General features: G+C 47.1%; 1 protein-coding gene across 2 annotated transcripts in view; it reads right to left on the minus strand.

Annotated features, from left to right (window-relative positions):
• The window catches only part of PTPN23 (protein tyrosine phosphatase, non-receptor type 23), a 33,364-nt gene that overhangs the window by 8,545 nt on the left and 4,758 nt on the right, over nt 1–20,061 (minus strand). The window contains exons 2-3 of one of the 2 annotated variants that reach the window (XM_011939206.1): nt 7,869–7,943; nt 76–203 (exon numbers count right to left, since the gene is read on the minus strand). In XM_011939206.1, coding sequence (XP_011794596.1) covers nt 76–203; nt 7,869–7,943 — 203 coding nt within the window. The remainder of the gene's footprint in view (nt 1–75; nt 204–7,868; nt 7,944–20,061) is intronic. The other variant, XM_011939207.1, reaches the window with a different exon arrangement.

The following is a 20,061-nucleotide window of genomic DNA, read 5'->3' on the forward strand; positions in this document are numbered from 1 at the left end:
GGGAAGAGAGGGGAGGAGCACCCCCACCACCCAGACTCCCGCCCGGGATCCTCCAGCCCTGCCTGGGGCTCTCACCAGGTGACAGAGACAGCGGCCTCCTGGCCCGAGCCCATGGGGACCCGACTCTGCAGGTAATGAAGCTGGCCGAGGTACTTGCGGAGGACACTACAGCCCTCAAAGTCTCGTGGGACACGGACAGCATTCTGGGGGGGCAGGATGGGAGAAGCAGGCCTGTTGTCATATGGGGCAGTGGACAGGCAGGCCAGCTAACCCACAAATGCCAGGAAAACGCATCAGAGCTGGCCGACTGCACATGCCAAGGGATCCCAAGAAGTCCATGGCTACACCTACAGTCGTTCAACAAACCATTCCACAAGCCAGGGCTGGCAGCTGGCCGACTGAATCCATCCCACGTAGTTTTTCTTTTTTTTTTAAGGAAAAAAACAAAAAACAAAAAACGGAGTCTCACTCTGTCACCCAGGCTAGAATACAGTGTTCACTGCAACCTCCTGGGTTCAAGCAATTCTCCTGTCTCAGCCTCCCTATTACCTGAGACTACAGGTACACGCCACCATGCCTGGCTAATTTTTGTATTTTTAGTAGAGACGGGGTTTCCCCATTTTGGCCAGGCTGGTCTCGAACAACTGACCTTGTGATCCACCCACCTCAACCTCCCAAAGTGCCGGGATTACAGGTGTGAGCCACTGTGCCCAGCCCATCTCAAATATCTGAAAAGCAATTTGCAACGTTTTAAGTTTTTTACTGTACTTAACTTTTGGCCCACAGTTTTTTGTTTTTAATAGAGACGGGGTTTTGCCATGTTGCCCAGGCTGTTCTCAAACTCTTGGGCTCAAGTGATCCTCCCACCTCCACCTCCCAAAGTACTGGGATTAAAGGCGTGAGCTGCCACTCAGCGTGACCCACAGTTCTGTATCTCACAGTTTACAGTAACAGACATCCAGGAAAGTAAATGCTTGGCTATGAATGCAAGGATATTTATCACAGCATTATTACCAGGGTCAAAAACTGGACTCCAGATCAGGTGTAGTGGCTCACATATGTGGTCCCAGCATTTTGGGAGGCCAAGGTGGGAGGATCGCTTGAGGCCAGGAGTTGGATACCAGTCTGGGCAATGTAGCAAGACCCTGTCTCAACAAAAAAGAATTTTAAAAATTATCTAGGTGTGATGATGCCTTTAGTCCCAGCCCCTTGGGAGGCTGACAGGAAAAGATCGGTTGAGCCTGGGAGGTTAAGGCTGCAGTGAGCTATGGTTGTGCCACCGTTTTCCAGCCTGGGCGATGAAGCAAGACTCTGTCTCTCAAAAAAAACAAAAAGGCAAAACTGGATACCCGCCAAAATTCCCATTAAAGAGGACTGTTTTAAATTAATTATGTCAAGGCGCCTCACAAGAGAATATTCTGCAGCCATGAAAACTAAAGACAAGAGTCTCTAGTTATTCATATGTTAAGAGGCCTATGGCATGCTATTGGGCAAAAAAAAAGAAGAATGTAACAAATGGAATCATACAAATACTGATATCCATATCCAAATAGGTACATAGGCCAGGCAAGGTAGCTCGCGCCTGTAATCCTAGCACTTTGGGAGGCCAAGACGGACGGATCACCTGAGGTCAGGAGTTCAACACCAGCCTGGCCAACATGGTGAAATCCCATCTCTACTAAAAATACAAAAATTAGCCAGGCATGGTGGTACATGCCTACAATCCCAGCTACTCAGGAGGCTGAGGCAGGAGAATCGCTTGAATCCGGGAGGCGGAGGTTGCAGTGAGCTGAGATCATGCCATTGCACTCCAGGCTGGGCAATAAGAGCAAAACTCTGTCTCAAAAGAAAAAACAAACAAAAAACCACAAATAGGTTCATAAACAAAAAGAAGATTCAGAAGATTGTATACCATAATGTTAACCGTGATTATCTCGGGATGACAGGATTTAAGTAATTTATCTTATTCTATATAAATAGATACATATGGCTGAGCGAGGTGGCTCATGCCTATAATCCCAACACTTTGGGACGCCTAGGCGGGTGGATCACTTGAGCCCAGGAGTTCGAGACCAGCCTGGGCAACGTGGTGAAACCCTGTATCTACTAAAAACACAAAAATTAGCCAGGCATGGTGGTGCACACCTGTAATTTCAGCTACTCAGGAGGCTTAGGCAGGAGAATCACTGGAATCCAGCAGGCAGAGGTTGCAGTGAGCTGAGATCGCACCACTGCACTCCAGCCTGGGTGACAGAGTGAGACTCGGTCTCAAAAAATAATAATTATAAATAAATAGATGGATATACATCTGACAGAGACATGTATTTAATTCTTCATATTGTTTATGTATTCTTTATATTGAACATTTTCAATATTTATGATAAACAACAGAGCTATTCTTATTTTGGGGGGAAAACAACAAAAAAAACAAATGAACCCTCTACTTAAACAAACAGAAAAGCAAACAATACACCCTCCAAGGAGCAGGTGCAGAGTGAGGGGGATGGCTTGACACCTGTCTGCCCTCAGCCCCCTGCAGAGGACCAGAGCCCCTCACTAGGACTTAGCCAGAAGAAATCCTCCAGGACACTCCACTCTGGGAGCTCAGCTCTGAGCTGCCGGCAGGGATGCTCTCAGAAGGGGTACGCACACCCTGGGGACAGCAGAACAGAAGAGTCAGGCTCCAGTTGTACTCTACACCACTTCCCAGCAGTATCCTGGGAGACTCTGAAACTCAGTCTCTTCTTTAAACAGGGATGATAATCTCCCTGGTGGTGAGGCCTCTAGAATGCCCAGTGCAAGGATAAGGCATGTCACAGCCACAGCTCACAGCATTAGGGCAGTGCTTCTCAAATCTAGTCATTCTTATCATACTCCTCCATCATGACCTCTGCCCTATCCAAATACCACTTGTACTTAACATTTTTCTTTAAACAACCCATTTTTAAAATCAAGAGCCACATCCTAAGCAATAACAGCTCTAAAATAACAGGTGTGACGCACTAGCCACACAGTTTTTTTCAATACTCACTAAAGTAGCACATATAAAAATATTTAAAAATCTTGGCTGGGCATGATGGCTCATGCCCGTAATCCCAGCACTTTGGGAGGCCAAGGTGGGAGGACTGCTTGAGCCCAGGATTTTGAGACCAGCCTGGGGAACATGGCGAGACTCCACCTCTACAAAAAATACAAAAATTGGCAAGGTGCAGTGATGCACACCTGTAGTCCCAGCTACTTAGGACTACAGGCTTGGGAAGGGGGAGAAGTGATTGAGCCTGGGAGGTGGAGGCTACACTGAGCCACGATCATGCCACTGCACTTCAGCCTGGGCAACAGAGTGTGCCCCTATCTCAAAAAATAAAAGGCCAGGCACGGTGGCTCACGCCTGTAATCCCAGCACTTTGGGAGGCCGAGGTGGGTAGATCACAAGGTCGGGTGGTCTCAATCTGAGACCATCCTGACAAACAAGGTGAAACCCCGTTTCTACTAAAAATATAAAAATAAGGTGGGTATGGTGGCGGGCGCCTGTAGTCCCAGCTAATCGGGAGGCTGAGGCAGGAGAATGGCGTGAGCCTGGGAGGCGGAGCTTGCAGTGAGCCAAGATCACACCACTGCACTCCAGCCTGGATGACAGAGTGAGACTCCATCTCAAAAAATAATAATAATAAAATAAAATAAAAAAATAAGACTGGCACATTGGCTCACACCTGTAATCCCAGCACTTTGGGAGGCCAAGGTGGGCAGATAACCTGAGGTCGGGAGTTTGAGACCAGTCTGGTCAACATGGAGAAACCCCGTCTCTATTAAAAATACAAAATTAGCTGGGCATGGTGGTGGATGTCTGTAATCCCAGCTACTCGGGAGGCTGAGGCAGAAGAATCGCTTGAACCCTGGAGGCAGAGGTTGTGGTGAGCCGAGGTTTTGCCATTGCACTCCACCCTGGGCAACAGGAGGAAAACTCGGTCTCAAAAATAAATAAATAATAAAATAAAATAAAATTTGTCTTGTACTTCCTAAAACCATCTTTGGGAAACAATAGAAGCAATCTCCCCTCCAGATCCAAGAGATCACCTGTAGCCTTTAATCCACCCAAGAATGCAGCCCCCTGTGGTTGTAGCCTGGTCTGTCAGACTCTCAGACGAGCTGCACAGAGCTGCACAGAGGAGTCTGAGCGACAGCTTGATGCTGTGACACCCCCACAGCATCCCCTGCACCTGTCAGTTTTATTCCCTGTAATCACAGAGCCAAGAATGTACTCCAGAGTTTCAAAAGGAAAGTCTTCTTAGAAACAACTATTCAAACCCTGGTTTTACAGATGAGGAAACTGAGGTTCAGATGAGGGAAAGAGGATTGCCTAAAGCTTCCAATAACTTTTTCACTGAAAGATTATTATCAGTGTTCTATGTAAGAAAATTTGTTCTGGGGTTTCACAAGTTTAAGGAACAGTCATCAAGACTAGGCATGGTGACTCATGCCTGTAATCCCAGCATTTTCTGAGGCTGAGGCAGAGGATTGCTTGAAGCCAGTAGTTCAAGACCAGCCTGGGGAATATACAAGACTCCACGTCTACTAAAAATACAACAATTAGCCATGCCTGGTGGTGCATACTTGTAGTCCCAGGTACTCAGGAGGCTGAGGTAGGAGGATTGCTTGAATCCAGGGGGCAGAGGTTGCAATGAGCCGAGATAGACTGCACTCCAGCCTGAGCAACAGAGTGACACTCTGTCTTTAAAAACCAAAACAAAAAAAAAGTGATCTAGTCCAACTCGCACATTGCTGGGATAAATTAAACCAAGTCCCAGGAAGGGGAAGTGGCTACCCCAGATGGCCTTGTGTGAGCCTTTTTTGCGCTGGAAAAGCACAGGTCTGAAAGCTGCTGGCTCACAGCTCTCTCAGGGGCTGCTCTACCCAGCCCGTTGCTCTGTGCAGGTTGCCTGCCTTATGCTTTGGAGGATATGTCTCAGAGGACGCTTTGGAGATTGGTGGTAACGCTCCTTCTAGGGTGTGTTGCGTCCTTGTGTATAGTGTATGCCTGTGTGTGCAAAATGATGGTGGTCCTAGAGGCTAAGATTATCTCATTGGTTTTCAAACTTTGTTCAAATAAACCCTTTTTAAAGATTCAATTTATGAGGAGGGTTCTGAGAAGGCAGCATAAGAAGCATCAGAAATCTGTCTCCCCACCAAGACAAGCTGCACTGGCAGAATCTGACTTAACTCTGGAGTCTGTTGAAGGCTTGCAACTTCTAGGGGAAGGCTTTGACAGTGCAGTTTATTGCCATCAATTTTGGTCAATTTCAGCCCCTACCATAGTAGCAGTCACCCATCCCCCACCCCCAGCACCTGGGACATAGCTGTGCACCAGTTCCAGGAGCAGCTTGTGGGAGCCAGCATGGACAAAAAGGACTCTGTACTCCAAATACAGGAGATCTTGCTGACTGCTGCTTCTGATCACAGAGGTAGAGAGAAAGAGGCAGCTCCTCCACTACTGCACCTCCCTCCATGGCTGTAAGCTTCTCCACCCCTAGCTGAAGTAACTTCCAAGGGATCTAAAGGCCTGGCATCTTTTCCCTTCTTCATTTTTGTCTTTTTCCTCCTTTGGGAGGCAGACACTGAAGAGTAAGATGTTCAAAAGCAACCACATATATAGGGGAAATGAGAAAGTCACTGTGCATGTGCAGGGAATGGTACAGGCTCAAAAAAAACCTGTGAAGACCTTAAGTTTACAAGGCCGGGTGCCGCAGCTCACGCCTTTAATCCCAACACTTTGGGAGGCTGGGGCCAGAAGATCACTTGAGCCCAGGAGTTTGAGACCAGCCTGGGCAACAGAGGGGAACCCCACCTCTACAAAAAATTTAAAAAGTAGCTAGATGCGGTGGTGTGCACCTGTAGTCCCAGCTACCTGGGGACTGAGGTGGGAGGATGGCTTGAACTGGGGAGATGGAAGCTGCAGTGAGCCGTGATTGTGCCACTGCACTCCAGCCCGGATGACAGAACGAGACCCTGTCTCAGGAAAAATAAAATAAAATAAAATAAAACTTTAAGTTTACATTTCAGGCTGATTCTTGGCACAGGGGTAGCCTACAACAATCAAAAACACAAAAACGGCCGGGCGCGGTGGCTCAAGCCTGTAATCCCAGCACTTTGGGAAGCTGAGGCAGGTGGATTACCTGAGGTCAGGAGGTCGAGACCAGTCTGGCCAACAAGTTGAAACCCTGTCTCTACTAAAAATACAAAAAATTAGCCGGGCACGGTGGTAGGCACCTATAGTCCCAGCTACTCAGGAGGCTGAGGCAGAAGAATCGCTTGAATTTGGGAGGTGGAGGTTGCAGTGAGCTGAGATCGCGCCACTGCACTCCAGCCTGGGTGACAGAGTGAGACTAGGTCTCAAAAAAAGAAAGTATCTTCACCCACGAGACTAAATGAAAATATATCCAAAAATTTACTGATGGGTAGTATACTGAAAATAGTTGCTAATACTGCTGGGTTACTGCAAGGATTGGTATGTGGTTCATGACAGATAAGAAAACACTAACAGCTACTGATTTCTATGGCATGTATCTACATCACTGGTACTCAAGCTCAGCCATGCCAGTGCAGACTCTCAGACTTCTAACAAAAATATAAGGGAAAACATGTTGTTATCCAATAGTACATACAATAATCAGGGAAAAATACAGCATACCTCATTTTATTGCACTTAGCAGGTGCTGTGTTTTTTACAGACTGAAGGTTTGTGACAACTCTGCATCACACAGGCCTGTCGGCTCCATTTTTCCAGCAGCTGCACTCATTTTATGACTCTGTGTCATATTTTAGTAATTCTCACAATATTTCAAACTGTCTTCTATTGTATATCTGTTATAGTGATTTGTGATCGGTGATCTTTGATGTTACTATTGTAATTGTTTTTGGTGCCATGAACTGCACCCATAGAAGACAGCAGACTTATAAATGTCCTGTGTGTTATCGCTCCTTCACTGGCTGGCCTTTTCCTGTCTCTCTCCCTCTCCTCAGGCCTCCCTATTCCTTGAGACACAATAATATGGAAATTAGGCCAATTAATAACCTTACAATGGTCTCTTAAGTGTTTAAGTGAAAGGAAGAGTCACTCATCTTTCACTTTTTTTGTTTTGTTTTGTTTTCTAAACAGTCAGGATCTCACTCTGTCAGTCAGGCTGGAGTACAGTGGTATGAACATGGTTGGCTCACTGCAGTCCCAACCTCCTGGGCTCAAGTGATCTTCCCTCCTCAGCCTCCTGAGTAGCTGGGGACACAGGTGTGCACCATCATGCCTGGCTAATTTTTTTTTTTTTTTCCTGTAGAGACAGGATCTCACTATGTTGAGTTTGGTCTCAAACTCCTGGGCCTGAACTCCAGGAGGGACCGATCCTGCTGCCTTGGCCTCCCAAAGTGCTGGCATCATAGGCGTGAGTCACCACGTCCAGCTGTCTTTCACTTTACATCAAAAGCTAGAAATGGGCTGGGCGGTTTCTTTTTTTGTTGTTTTTGAGATGGAGTCTCCCGCTGTTACCCAGGCTGGAGTGCAGTGGCACGATCTCAGCTCACTACAACCTCCACCCCCTGGGTTCAAGCAATTATCCTGCTTCAGCCTCCTGAATAGCTGGAACTACAGGCACATGACACCACATCCGCCTAATTTTTGTATTTTTAGTAGAGATGGGGTTTCACCATGTTTGTCAGGCTGGTCTCAAACTCCTGACCTCAAATGATCTGCCCACCTCAGCCTCCCAAAGTGCTGGGATTACAGGCGTTGAGCCACTGCGCCCGGCCTAGGCAGTTTCTTTATCTCCCTATCAAACCAATCCTGTCTACCCATGCATAAAAAAACAATACTCCCCTCCTACCTGTCTGAGCAACTCCAGCTTCTTCAGTTCTTCATTGTAGGCTTCTGGGTTCTCTCCATAATTCTTCAGGACAAACTAGAGAGAGAGAAGAACATAAGCCAGTGACAGAGAAAACCCCTGCCTCGCCCTCTTGAGTCCTGGGCAAGCACCAACCAGGGCTCAGGATTAACTGCAGATCTACAACCATAAGCGTGTCTCCTGGACCACCAGGAACTTGACTTTATGAATAGGCAGCACCAAAATGCTGACCATGAGAGCCTTGACCCTGCACCAGCACTCTGGCAGGTCCTCCTAATGATGCAGCCTCTCTACAAAGTCCAGGAGTCTGCCAGGTCAGGAAGCCAAGGAACTCAGCTGACTGAAATGGGGTCCTAGTAAGGATTCCAGAAAGGGTCACAAGCTCAAGCCTCCCTAGAAGATTGGGCCCTGCTGTGTTTTGGGGTCACAACCATAACCTTAAGCTCAGAGCAAGTGCAGGCAAGAGGCACCAAACAAGAGGAGGAACAGAAAGCCTCTCTCACCAACCCATCCTCCTGGCCTGGGAAAGGATAGCATAGAAATATGTGATCTGCAGTGTCCTCATCTGTGAGGAAAGACCTGCGGCTATGTGAGGAGAATGGCCCAGGTGGGAGAAGGTGAGAAGGAGAGGTCACTACCCACATCAGAGAGAGCACTAGAGTGCCTGTCCACAGTGGCACTCACCACCTCCAGAGCAGACTGTCTTGGACAATGAGCATACACACCCACCTGGAAGCACAGGCTCAGCCTAAAGGGCCCCTGTTCAACTCAGATCACCAGACTAAGGCAACTACAACTGCCCCTGTTGCAGTACTTGCTGCTGGTGTCTTGGCTAGCAATCTGGAGGGGCCAGATCCACTCACGCCACAAACACTAAGAGCACTGATACCCACCTCACAGGGCTCCTTAAGGCCATGACCAAGGTTTGCAAGGTGGAGAGAGAGATGGCTGGGAAAGGCTGAGATGAGGCAGCCTGCTCTGTCTGGGAACACACTCACTCACACCATGTGTGTGGCCACCCATCTTTCCTGGGGTCCCTTCCCAGGATCCAGGAACCATGGCTAAGGAATCAGCCACATGGGAACCAGGAAGCCTGTGTGACAGCTCCTATCTGCCTGGTGAGCAAAGGGAGAAGAGGAACAGATGGCAGGGAGGTGACAGCTGAGCTCATTATAGCACCACGCAACCCTTTCCCAAACCTCTGAGTGTAACCCTGGTTCTCCTGTTGGTTTCAGCTCCTGAAAGTCCCTGTGTCCGTAAGTTCTTTTCTCTCTCCACCTCTGTCCTGGACAATCTACCCCTTAAAATCCGTCCCTTACCAAGTGGCCAGAATTGTTATTTCTAACACAACTCTGAGGTCACTTCTAGCTTTATTTCAGAAACACACATACACCCCTAGGGAGAAGATAGACCAAAACATGCTTATCTCAGGACAGTGATATGACAGGAAATAACGTATAATCTAAAAAGAATGTGTGCAGTAGCTTCCCAAAGCCTCTAGGACCAAATCTAATCTTGGCACAGAGTTTACGACCCTGCACAACCTGTTCCTGGCCGGGTGAGGTGGCTCAAGCGTGTAATTCCAACACTTTGGGTGGCTGAGGTGGGAGAATCACTTGAGGCCAGAAATTGGAGATCAGCCTGGGCAAAAGAGCAAGACCTGTCTCTACAAAAATAAACAAAAATAAACAACCTGCTCCCCACAACCTTCAAGGATTATCCTCTGGCACCTCCCAGGGACAACCAGCCAACAGTACTTGGGAATTACTGCTCTCAGGTATCAATGCTTATCTACAGTGTCCCTACCTTCTCTACTAAGATTCAGCTGAAATGTCACTTCCTTGAATATTAGCTGCTGTTCCGCTCACATTCCAAACATGCCTCCATCATACTGTGTGCTGACAGCAGGGTCATGCCAGTGACCCCAACCTCAAACAATAAGCATTAAGGAATGGTAGGGGCCTTATCAGATGTGTTGTATACTCAGCAAATTATTGCTTTTACAGGAAATGCAGAGGACAGATGAACACGAAAAGGAAACACTCAGAAAAATGAAGAAAATGGGGCAACAATGAACCACTCTTCAAAAAATTAATGTCATTTAAAAGGAGGGGGTTGAGCAGTGGGCTATTCTAGATTAAAAATGATTAAACAGGTTGGACATGGTGGCTCAAGCCTGTAACCCCAGCACTTTGGGTGGCTGAGGTGGGAGGATTGCTGAGCCCAGGAGTTCAAGAGCAGCCTGGACAACATTATGAGACCCCATCTCTACAAATTTAAAAAAAAAAAAAAAAATTAGCTAGGTATCACTACTCTTGAGTAGTCCCAACTACTCAAGAGGGTGAGGTGGGAGAATCAGCCTGGGAGGTTGAGGCTGTGGTGAGCTGTGTGCACACTCCAGCCTATTTCCAAATAAATAAATAAATAAGTGATTAAAGGGACAGAACACAACTAAATGCAATATGAGAACCCCAACTGGATCTGAGTCTGCAAACAGAGAAAAGTCATAAAAGATAGGGGAAAGTTATGGTAGATTTTCTTAGGTATGATAATAATATTGTGATTGTGTAGGAGAATGTCCTCACTCTTAGGAAAAACGTGCTGAGATGTGTCCAGGAAAAGTGACGTCCAAAACTTACTTTCAAAGGGCTTGTGGGATCTCTATCTATTTATCTATCTGGAGAGAACACAAATATGGTGAAATACATCTATCAAAACTAGGTAGCTGGGGACAGTGGCTTATGCCTGTAATCCCAGCACTTTGGGAGGCCAAGGTGGGTGGATCACTTGAGGTCAGGAGTTCGAGACCAGCCTGACCAACATGATGAAACCCATCTCTACTAAAAATTCAAAAATTAGCCAGGTGTGGTGGTGGGTACCTGTAATCCCAGCTACTCGGGAGGCTGAGACAGGAGAATAGCTTGAACTCAGGACGGGGAGGTTGCAGTGAGCTGAGATTGCACCACTGCACTCCAGCCTTGGCCACAGAGCAAGACTCCATCTTAAAAAGAAAAAAAAAAAAAAAGCCAGGCGCAGTGTGGCTCAGTCCTGTAATCCCAGCACTTTGGGAGGCCAAGGCAGGCAGATCACAAGGTCACAAGATCGAGACCATCCTGGCTAACATGGTGAAACTCCGTCTCTACTAAAAATACAAAAAATTAGCCGGGCATGGCAACGTGCACCTGTAGTCCCAGCTACTCAGGAGGCTGAGGCAGGAGGATGGCGTGAACCCGGGAGGCGGAGCTTGCAGTGAGCCGAGATCACGCCCCTGCACTCCAGCCTGGACAATAGAGCAAGACTGTTTCAAAACAAAAAACAAAAAACTAGGTAACCTGCTAGGTGCAGTGGTTCACACCTGTAATTCCAGCACTTTGGGAGGCCGAGGTCAGAGGATCACTTGACCCCAGGAGTTCAAGGCCAGACTGGGCAACATAACAATAAATCCCATCTCTACAAAAATTAAAAAATGAATCAGCCAGGTGCAGCGCACACCTGTAGTCTCAGCTACTCCAGAGGCTGAGGCAGGAGGATCACTTGAGCCTAGCAGTTCAAGTCCAGCCTGGTCAACATGGAGTAAATCCCGTCTCTAAAAACAAAACAAAACCAAACCAAAAAACTAGATAGTGAGAATTTGGGCGAGCGCTACATTATTCTTCCAACTTTTCTATATGTTTGAAATTTGAAAAGCAAATGTCTTAAGAGTTGCTAAAGAGCTAAATGGTATCTGAACACCACTTTCCCCTGTCAGCGGTTTTTAGCCTTTTGTGGGTCCTTTGAGAATATGATAAAAGCCATGAAATAAATCCCCCTAGAAATTTGCAACTATGCACAAGCATAAGGATTTACCAAGAACTTTAGGGAGCTGACAGGCATTTAATAATCCTCACTCTGCTCTATCCAACTCAACCCCCTCTCCACTCACTCCCTCAAAAACAATGACAACAACAACAACAAAAACACAACTATTAAAAGTGGCCTTGGGTTGGGCATGATGGCTCATGTCTGTAACCCCAGCACTTTGGTAGGCTGGGGTGAATCACTTGAGGCTAGGAGTTCCAGACCAGCCTGGGCAATATGGCGAGACCCCCATCTCTATGAAAAAACTTCAAAAATTAGCCAGGAGTGGTGGTGCATGCCTGTGGTCTCAGCTAGTTGGGAGGCTGAGGCAGGACTGCTTAAGCTCAGGAGTTTGAAGCTACAGTGAGCTATGATGGCACCACCTCACTTCAGCTGGGGTGTCAGAGTGAGACCCTGTCTGTATTAAAAAATAAAAATAGGCCAGGCACAGTGGCTCATGCCTGTAATCCCAGCACTTTGGGAGGCCAAAGTGGGCAGATCATTTGAGCCCAGGAGTTCAAGACCAGCCTGGGCAACATGGTGAAACCCCATTTCTACAAAAAGCACAAAAATTGGCCGGGCGCGGTGGCTCAAGCCTGTAATCCCAGCACTTTGGGAGGCCGAGATGGGCAGATCACGAGGTCAGGAGATCGAGACCATCCTGGCTAACACGGTGAAACCCCGTCTCTACTAAAAAAAAATACAAAAAAATAGCCGGGCGAGGTGGCGGGCGCCTGTAGTCCCAGCTACTCGGGAGGCTGAGGCAGGAGAATGGCGTAAACCCGGGAGGCGGAGCTTGCAGTGAGCTGAGGTCCGGCCACTGCACTCCAGCCTGGGCGACAGAGCGAGACTCCGTCTCAAAAAAAAAAAAAAAAAAAGCACAAAAATTAGCCAGATGTGGTGGTGTGCACCTATACTCTTGGTCAGTTGGGAGGCTGAGGTGAGAGGACTGCTTGGCACCAGGAGTTCAAGGTTGCAGTGAACCACGATTGTGCCACTGCACTCCAGCCTGGGTGACAGAGTGTGACACTGTCTCAAAAATAATTAACTAATTTTTTAAATGTGGCCTAAGCTATGAGGTAAAACTTGACTATATGAGAGAATGTTCTGTGGTTAACCCCCTTGCAGTAAGAGGTTTTGCCCACCCTTTTAGGTTAGAGATAATGAGTAAAAGTGTAGCTCAGAGGTCTCGTGGGACAGAGGCCAAAGGAATCAGATGGACATGAGACTCCTATGTCCTAGAAACAAGGCTTCCCGTGATACCACTAGAAACATCTGACCCTGCTGCTCACACAACGGTGACACAAAGATGCTGCTCCCACGCCTAGCAAATCATGCCTAGAGGCCACATTCTATCTCAGTCTCATCTTGGTCCTCCTGTAAGATCAGCAGCAGATGCTTACTGAGAAGCTACCATAAGTCAGGCACTGTGCTAAGTGCCTAGTAATCACTCTGTCCTTTCAACAACCCTAAGAGGTAGACACTATTATCATCACCACTTTATAGATGAGGAAATGAGGAAACTGAGGCAAAGAGTTAGGGTATTCACCAAGGTCACTGCGCTAATAACTGATGGGGATATGAGTGAAACCCAGGCATTTGGGCTCCAGAGCCCATGTTCTTTCCATATTAGACCAATCCATTTCTATTTAAATTATATTTTTTATTTTATTTTATTTTATTTTTTATTTTATTTGAGACAAGGTCTCGTTCTGTTGCCCAGGCTGGAGTTACAGTGGTACTGGAACCATAGCTCACTGTAGTCTCAAACTCCTGGGTCCAAGTAATCCTCCTGCCTCAGCCTTCCAAGCAGCCGGAACTACAGGCACATGCTACCATACTCAGCTAATCTTCTGTAGAGGTAGTGTCTTGCTATGTTGCCCAGGCTGGTCTGGAACTTCTAGCCTCAAGCAATCCTTCTGCCTCAGCCTCCCAAAGTGTTGGGATTACAGACACGAGCCATCACACCCAGACTTTTTTTAAATTTTGTAGAGACGGGGGTCTCACTATGTTGCCCAGTCTGGTCTCAAACTCCTGAGCTCAAGCAATCGTCCCACATCAGCCTCCCAAAGCATTTCTCTTTTTTAAAAATATGGTTCTTGGCTGGGCACGGTAGCTCAAGCCTGTAATCCCAGCACTTTGGGAGGCCGAGATAGGCGGATCACGAGGTCAGGAGATCGAGACCATCCTGGCTAACAGGGTGAAACCTCGTCTCTACTAAAAATACAAAAAAACTAGCCGGGCGAGGTGGCAGGCGCCTGTAGTCCCAGCTACGCGGGAGGCTGAGGCAGGAGAATGGCGTAAATCCGGAAGGCGGAGCTTGCAGTGAGCTGAGATCCGGCCACTGCACTCCAGCCCGGGCGACAGAGCGAGACTTCGCCTCAAAAAAAAAAAAAAAAAAAAAAAAAATATGGTTCTCACAAACAACTCTGAAAAACAGGCACAGAAAATGAATCCCTGGCCACATAATGAGTCAGTGGAGCAGCCAGGATATTTATCTTATTATTATTATTTGGAACCTGTTAGAAGCAAAAAGGGTATTTTTAAACCCCTAACAAAATCCTCTGTGACTGCTGATCACCCCTCCACTACAAGAAAAGAAAAAGGCTGGGTGAAGTTCTTGGAGTAAGGGACAGAGACCGTGTCCCAATTTCGCTATGGTCTGGGACTCTGCACAACTCGAAACAGTCTAGTAAGGAGTATGAAGCTCCAAAGGAGCCTGAGAAGGCAGGCCCAGCAGCACACCAGGAGAAAGAACCAGAGGTTCTTTCTCTACACACTAATGGGAGGAAGACCAGAGAACCTCCAAAAACAGCCAGGCTTTGGAGTAGCTGGGGATCCTTTTCTGAAGGAGTAAGAGAAGACCCGTGGAGAGCTCTCAGAGAGGGCACGTCCAGGGATCAGAGCCACCGAGGGGAAAAAGAAAAGAAAGGAGTTACCAGATTACAAGTAGGAAACAGTACCCCTGAGATGCTGTGAAATCTGGGCTTGGTTTTTTGTTTTTTATTTTTATTTTTTAGAAATGGTCTTGCTCTGTCAGGCAGGCTGGAGTACACTGGTACTATCACAGCTCACTGCAGCCTCAAACTCCAAGTGATCTTCCCACCTCAGCCTCTCATGTAGCTAGGACTACAAGTATGTGCCACCATGCCCAACTAATTTTTTTTTGAGATGGAGTCTTGCTCCGTCGCCCAGGCTGGAGTACAAGGGGGCAATCTCAGCTCACTGCAACCTCCACTTTCCAGGTTCAAGCAACTCTCCTGCCTAAGCCTCCCAAATAGCTGGGACTACAGGCACATGCCACCATACTCGGCTAATTTTTGTATTTTTAGTAGAGATGGGGTTTTGCCATATTGACTAGGCTGGTCTCAAACCTTTTTTTTTTTTTTTTTTGAGATGGAGTCTCACTCTGTCGCCCAGGCTGGAGTGCAGTGGCGCCATCTCAGCTCACTGCAAGCTCCACCTCCTGAGTTCACGCCATTCTCCTGCCTCAGCCTCCTGAGCAGCTGCGACTACAGGCGCCCGCTACCACGCCCAGCTAATTTTTTGTATTTTTAGTGGAGACAGGGTTTCACCATGCTAGCCAGGATGGTCTCGATCTCCTGACCTCATGATCCACCTGCCTCGGCCTCCCAAAGTGCTGGGATTACAGGCGTGAGTCACCACGCCGGGTCCTGGTCTTGAACTCTTGACTTCGTGATCTACCTGCCTTGGCCTCCCAAAGTGCTGGGATTACAGGCGTGAGCCACTGTGCCCAGCCTCAGTTAATTTTTATTTTTGTTTTGTAGAGACAGGAGTCTTGCTATGGTGCCTAGGCTGGTCTCAAACTTCTGGCCTCAAGCTATCCTCCCACCTCGGCATCCCAAAGCACTGGGATTACAGGTGTGAGTCACCGTGCCCAGTCTAGGCTTGGCTTCTTTCATGTGTAAAATGGGGTCAATATCACTTGCTACGTCTAGCTCAGAGCTGTTATAAGGATTCAAGTTATTTCCTAAACAGGGAAGGAAGATGCTCAGGTGAAAATATTGTTTACAATAGGCCAAGACCTGTACTAAGAACTTACAAGCATTAGAAAGACAAACTCTGCAGGTTCTCACTTATTTGTGGAAGCTAAAAATTAACTCCACTGAATTCATGGAAACCAACAGTAGAATGATGAATACCAGAGGCTGGGAAGGGTAGTGGCAGTGGGGGGAGCGGAGTGGGAATGGTTAATGAGTACACAAATATAGTTAGATAGAATGAATACAATCTAGTATTTGAGGCTGGGCGTGGTGGCTCACACCTGTAATCACAGCACTTTGGGAGACCAAGGCAGGTGGATCATCTGAGGTCAGGAATTTGAGACCACCCTATCCAACATGGCGAAACCCAGTCTCTACTAAAAAGACAAAACTTAGCTGGGCGTGGTGGCTGGTGCCTGGAATCCCAGCTACTTGAGAGGCTGAGGCAGGAGAATCGCTTGGACCTGGGAGGCAGTGCACTCCAGCCTCGGTGACAAGAGTGAAACCGTCTCAAAAAAAGAAAAGATCTAGTATTTGACAGCAAAACAGGGTGACTATAGTCAGCAATAATTTATTACATTTAAAAATAAAAGTATAATTGGATTGTCTATAACACAAAGAAAGGATAAATGCTTGTGGTAATGAATACCCCATTTACCCTGATGTGATTACTATACATGTATGGCCATATCAAAATCTCATGTACCCCATTAATTTTTGTGGGTACATAGTAGGTGTATAAACATATACACCTACTTAAGCCCAGGTGTTCAAGACCAGCCTGGGCAACACAGTGAGACCTTATCTCTACAAAAAATAAGCAAAATTAGCGGCACATGGTGGTGTGTGCCTGTGGTCCCAGCTATTCGGGAGGATGAGGTGGGAGGACCACTTGAGACCTGGCGGTAGAGGCTGCAGTGAGCTGAGATCACACCACTGCACTCCAAGCCTGGGTGTTACGGCAAGACCCAATCTCTAAAAAACTTAAAATAAAAAAGAACTTAGAAGCATTAACTTTTGATTCTCAGAAGCTTATGAGGTATATTATTAGTTCCATGTTTCAGGTAAGAAAAGTGAGAACCAGATTAGTTATGTAATCTTTGTGGCAGCTGAAGGTCATTCAGCTATTAAACAAATGAGAGGGGACCTAAACCAAGGTCTGATTCCAATAGCTATGCTGTTTACATGATGCTACTCTGCTATTTTACTGAGCACCAAACAGTAGAGAATTTTGTAACTAGATGAGATCACTGGAAACATCCACCCTGGTCCTGCCATGATTTTGCAGATTAGAAAAATGGGAAACCACAGATGAGCAATGATAGTGCTAAGACCCCAAGATGGATTTCCTGACTCCGGACCTAGTATTAATCCCTCTGCATCACCTTCTCTTGTACTAGTATGTTCTCATTCTTCTATGTATGCTTTGCTCTTAACTTGATATAACACTTGGAATTTCATCATGCTAATTAAAGCAATAATCCAAGAAGAAAAGGCAATTAAAAGGCATCACACGTGTTAGTTTTACCATTGTTCACCAATTACATTATGTTTCTTTCTTCTCCACTTCCAGAGTTGACTCAAATGTAGGGCATTCCTTGGGCTACTCCAAGAAACAAGCCTTTTTTTCTTTTTTTTTTTTTTTTAGAGACAGGGTCTCTGACACTCAGGCTGGAGTGGCGAGATCTTGGTTCACCACAGCCTCGACCTCCTGGGCTCAAGCCATACCCCCTACCTCAGCCTCCTGAGTAGCAGGGACTACAGGTGTATGCCGCAACACCATGCCTGACTTTTTTTTTTTTTGTAGAGACAGGGTCTTGCTTTGTTGCCCAGGTTAGTCTCAAACTCCTGGTTTTGAGTGATCCTCCTGCCTTGGCCTCCGAAAATGCTGGGATTACAGGCATAAGCCAACATGCCTGACCAGTATTGTTAATTAATACAGTATATGTTCAGTTACTAAATTTCAAATGAGACTAATTATATTCAGAGAATGGCGTATTGCCAAGTGAAATCTTCAGTTCCTTGGTCCATGTCAGCAAGCCTGAAAGAAAACCGCCACAGGCCAAGAGTACTGGGGATAAGAACATACCTTGGCCGGGCGCAGTGGCTCAAGCCTGTAATCCCAGCACTTTGGGAGGCTGAGACGGGTGGATCATGAGGTCAGGAGATCGAGACCATCCTGGCTAACACGGTGAAACCCCGTCTCTACTTAAAAAAAATACAAAAACACTAGCCGGGCGAGGTGGTGGCGCCTGTAGTCCCAGCTACTCGGGAGGCTGAGGCAGGAGAATGGCGGGAGCCCGGGAGGCGGAGCTTGCAGTGAGCCGAGATCCAGCCACTGCACTCCAGCCTGGGTGACGGAACGAGACTCCATCTCAAAAAAAAAAAAAAGAACATACCTTCATCCTCCCCTTGTTTAATCCCTACAATAATACTCAAGGCCTCGTTCCCACATCTTTTCTGAATGGCCCCTTGCCTGTCTGAACAACACAGGTAACCTGAGGAAGACTCAGGTTACCTCTCCCAGAAGGTCCTAGAACTAAACTAGGTCATTCAACCAATGCTTGTTAAGCACTCCCTATACACAAGTATTTTATTACGTACTGAGTAAAGGAAAGAATCTGGTCTAAACTCTTAAGTGAAATGGATATAGGCCTCTGGTGTATGAGATTCAAGTCACAGAAGAATGGACAATCCAGGTCATCTGTGCCTGGAGCTGTTCTGCTACAAATACAAGTGAACAGACAGGCTCAGGCAGACCAACTGGGTGACTCCAAATCTGTGACAAGAGATAAGACAGGTCACCACCACAGGTAACTGGCAATGTCCCATGCCCCTCACTGCTGAACAGCCAGGGGCCTTTAAGGCCTCTAGTCCTCTTATTTACCTTTCTATGTGTGTGTTTGTGTATGTACATACATGTGCAAGTTAGTTTTTCAAGAGCCAGCCATCCCATGGAAAATCTGGAAGGGGAAAAAATTCCATAAACCTGAAAAACCAGGCTTCTACCTGGATGTGAATAAAATGAACAGTTAAAAAAGGCAACAAGAGTGTGTACTGTGGGCCAGGCACAGTGGCTCATGCCTGTAATCCCAACACTTTGGGAGGCCAAGGCAGGCAGATCACCTGAGGCCAGGAGTTTGAGACTAGCCTAGCCTACATGGCGAAATCCCATTTCTATTAAAGATACAAACATTAGTTGGGCATGGTGGTACATGCCTGTAATCCCAGCTACTCGGGAGGCTGAGGCACAAAAACTGCTTGAACCTGGAGGCAAAGGTTGCAGTGAGATTGCACCATTATACCCCAGCCTGGGTGACAGAGCGAGACTGTCTTAAAAAAAAAAGAAAGAAAAAAAACCAGTGTGCACTGTGTGGTGCAGTCTAGCCCAGTGGTGCACAGCAAGACAGTCTGCATTCAGAGGAGGGTAAAGTTCTTTCTTGTTTCTGGCCCAAACACTTGTTGGGCAGCTGAGAGGACCCTAATGAAGTACAGTTCAACCCGTGTGATAAACAGGAGGAAGGGGATTCCAGTAAGGGCCTGAGCAAGGGCAGTGACCAGATGTGGAAGAAGAGAAGCTGAAAGTTCTCACAGGAGAGGACTGGGGAGTGAAGTTAGAGAGGCAGGCTGAAGCGAGCTGGGGACAGGCCATGAGCAGCCTGATGGGAAAGTAGAGATTGAGAGATCAACTTAGCCAGAGTGGGAGGAAGGGAGATGAAGAGAAGCCAAGTGACAGGCAGGGTGGCTACCAGTCAGATGTACACCTGCACTTGAGGATGAGGGTTACTGTGTAGATTTCTAGAAGGTAAGTTTCATGAAGACAGGGTTTTGTGGGGTTTTTTGGAGACAGGGTCTCACTCTGTTCCCCTGACTAGAGTACAGTGGTGTGATCTTGGCTCAATGTAACATCCACCTCCTGGGCTCAAGTAATCCTCCCACCTCAGCCTCCTAAGTAGCTAGGACTACAAGGCGCTCACCACCATGCCCAGCTAATTTTTGTATTTTCAGTAGAGATGGGGTTTCACCATGTTGGCCAGGCTGGTCTCAAACTCCTGGACTCAAGCGATCCACCTGCCTCAGCCTCCCAAAGGTTTGGGATTACAGGTGAGAACCACTGCTCCCAGCCAAGACACAGGTTTTGGTCACCACTGTACCCAGGGCTGGCACATGACAGGCACTCAGTAATTATTTGTTCAATGAATGAATCAGGGATGAATGTCTAACAGCTCAGTCCAAGTGAGCTGGACTTGAGCTCAAGTAGAGCTGGTTAAGGGCAAGTGTTTGGGTCACAAAGAAGAAAGAACTTTAAACAGTAATACCTGAGGCCAAATCAC

The sequence above is a fragment of the Colobus angolensis genome, unplaced genomic scaffold (assembly GCF_000951035.1).
Source record: "Colobus angolensis palliatus isolate OR3802 unplaced genomic scaffold, Cang.pa_1.0 Scaffold18, whole genome shotgun sequence".
NCBI classification, from domain to species: domain Eukaryota; kingdom Metazoa; phylum Chordata; class Mammalia; order Primates; family Cercopithecidae; genus Colobus; species Colobus angolensis.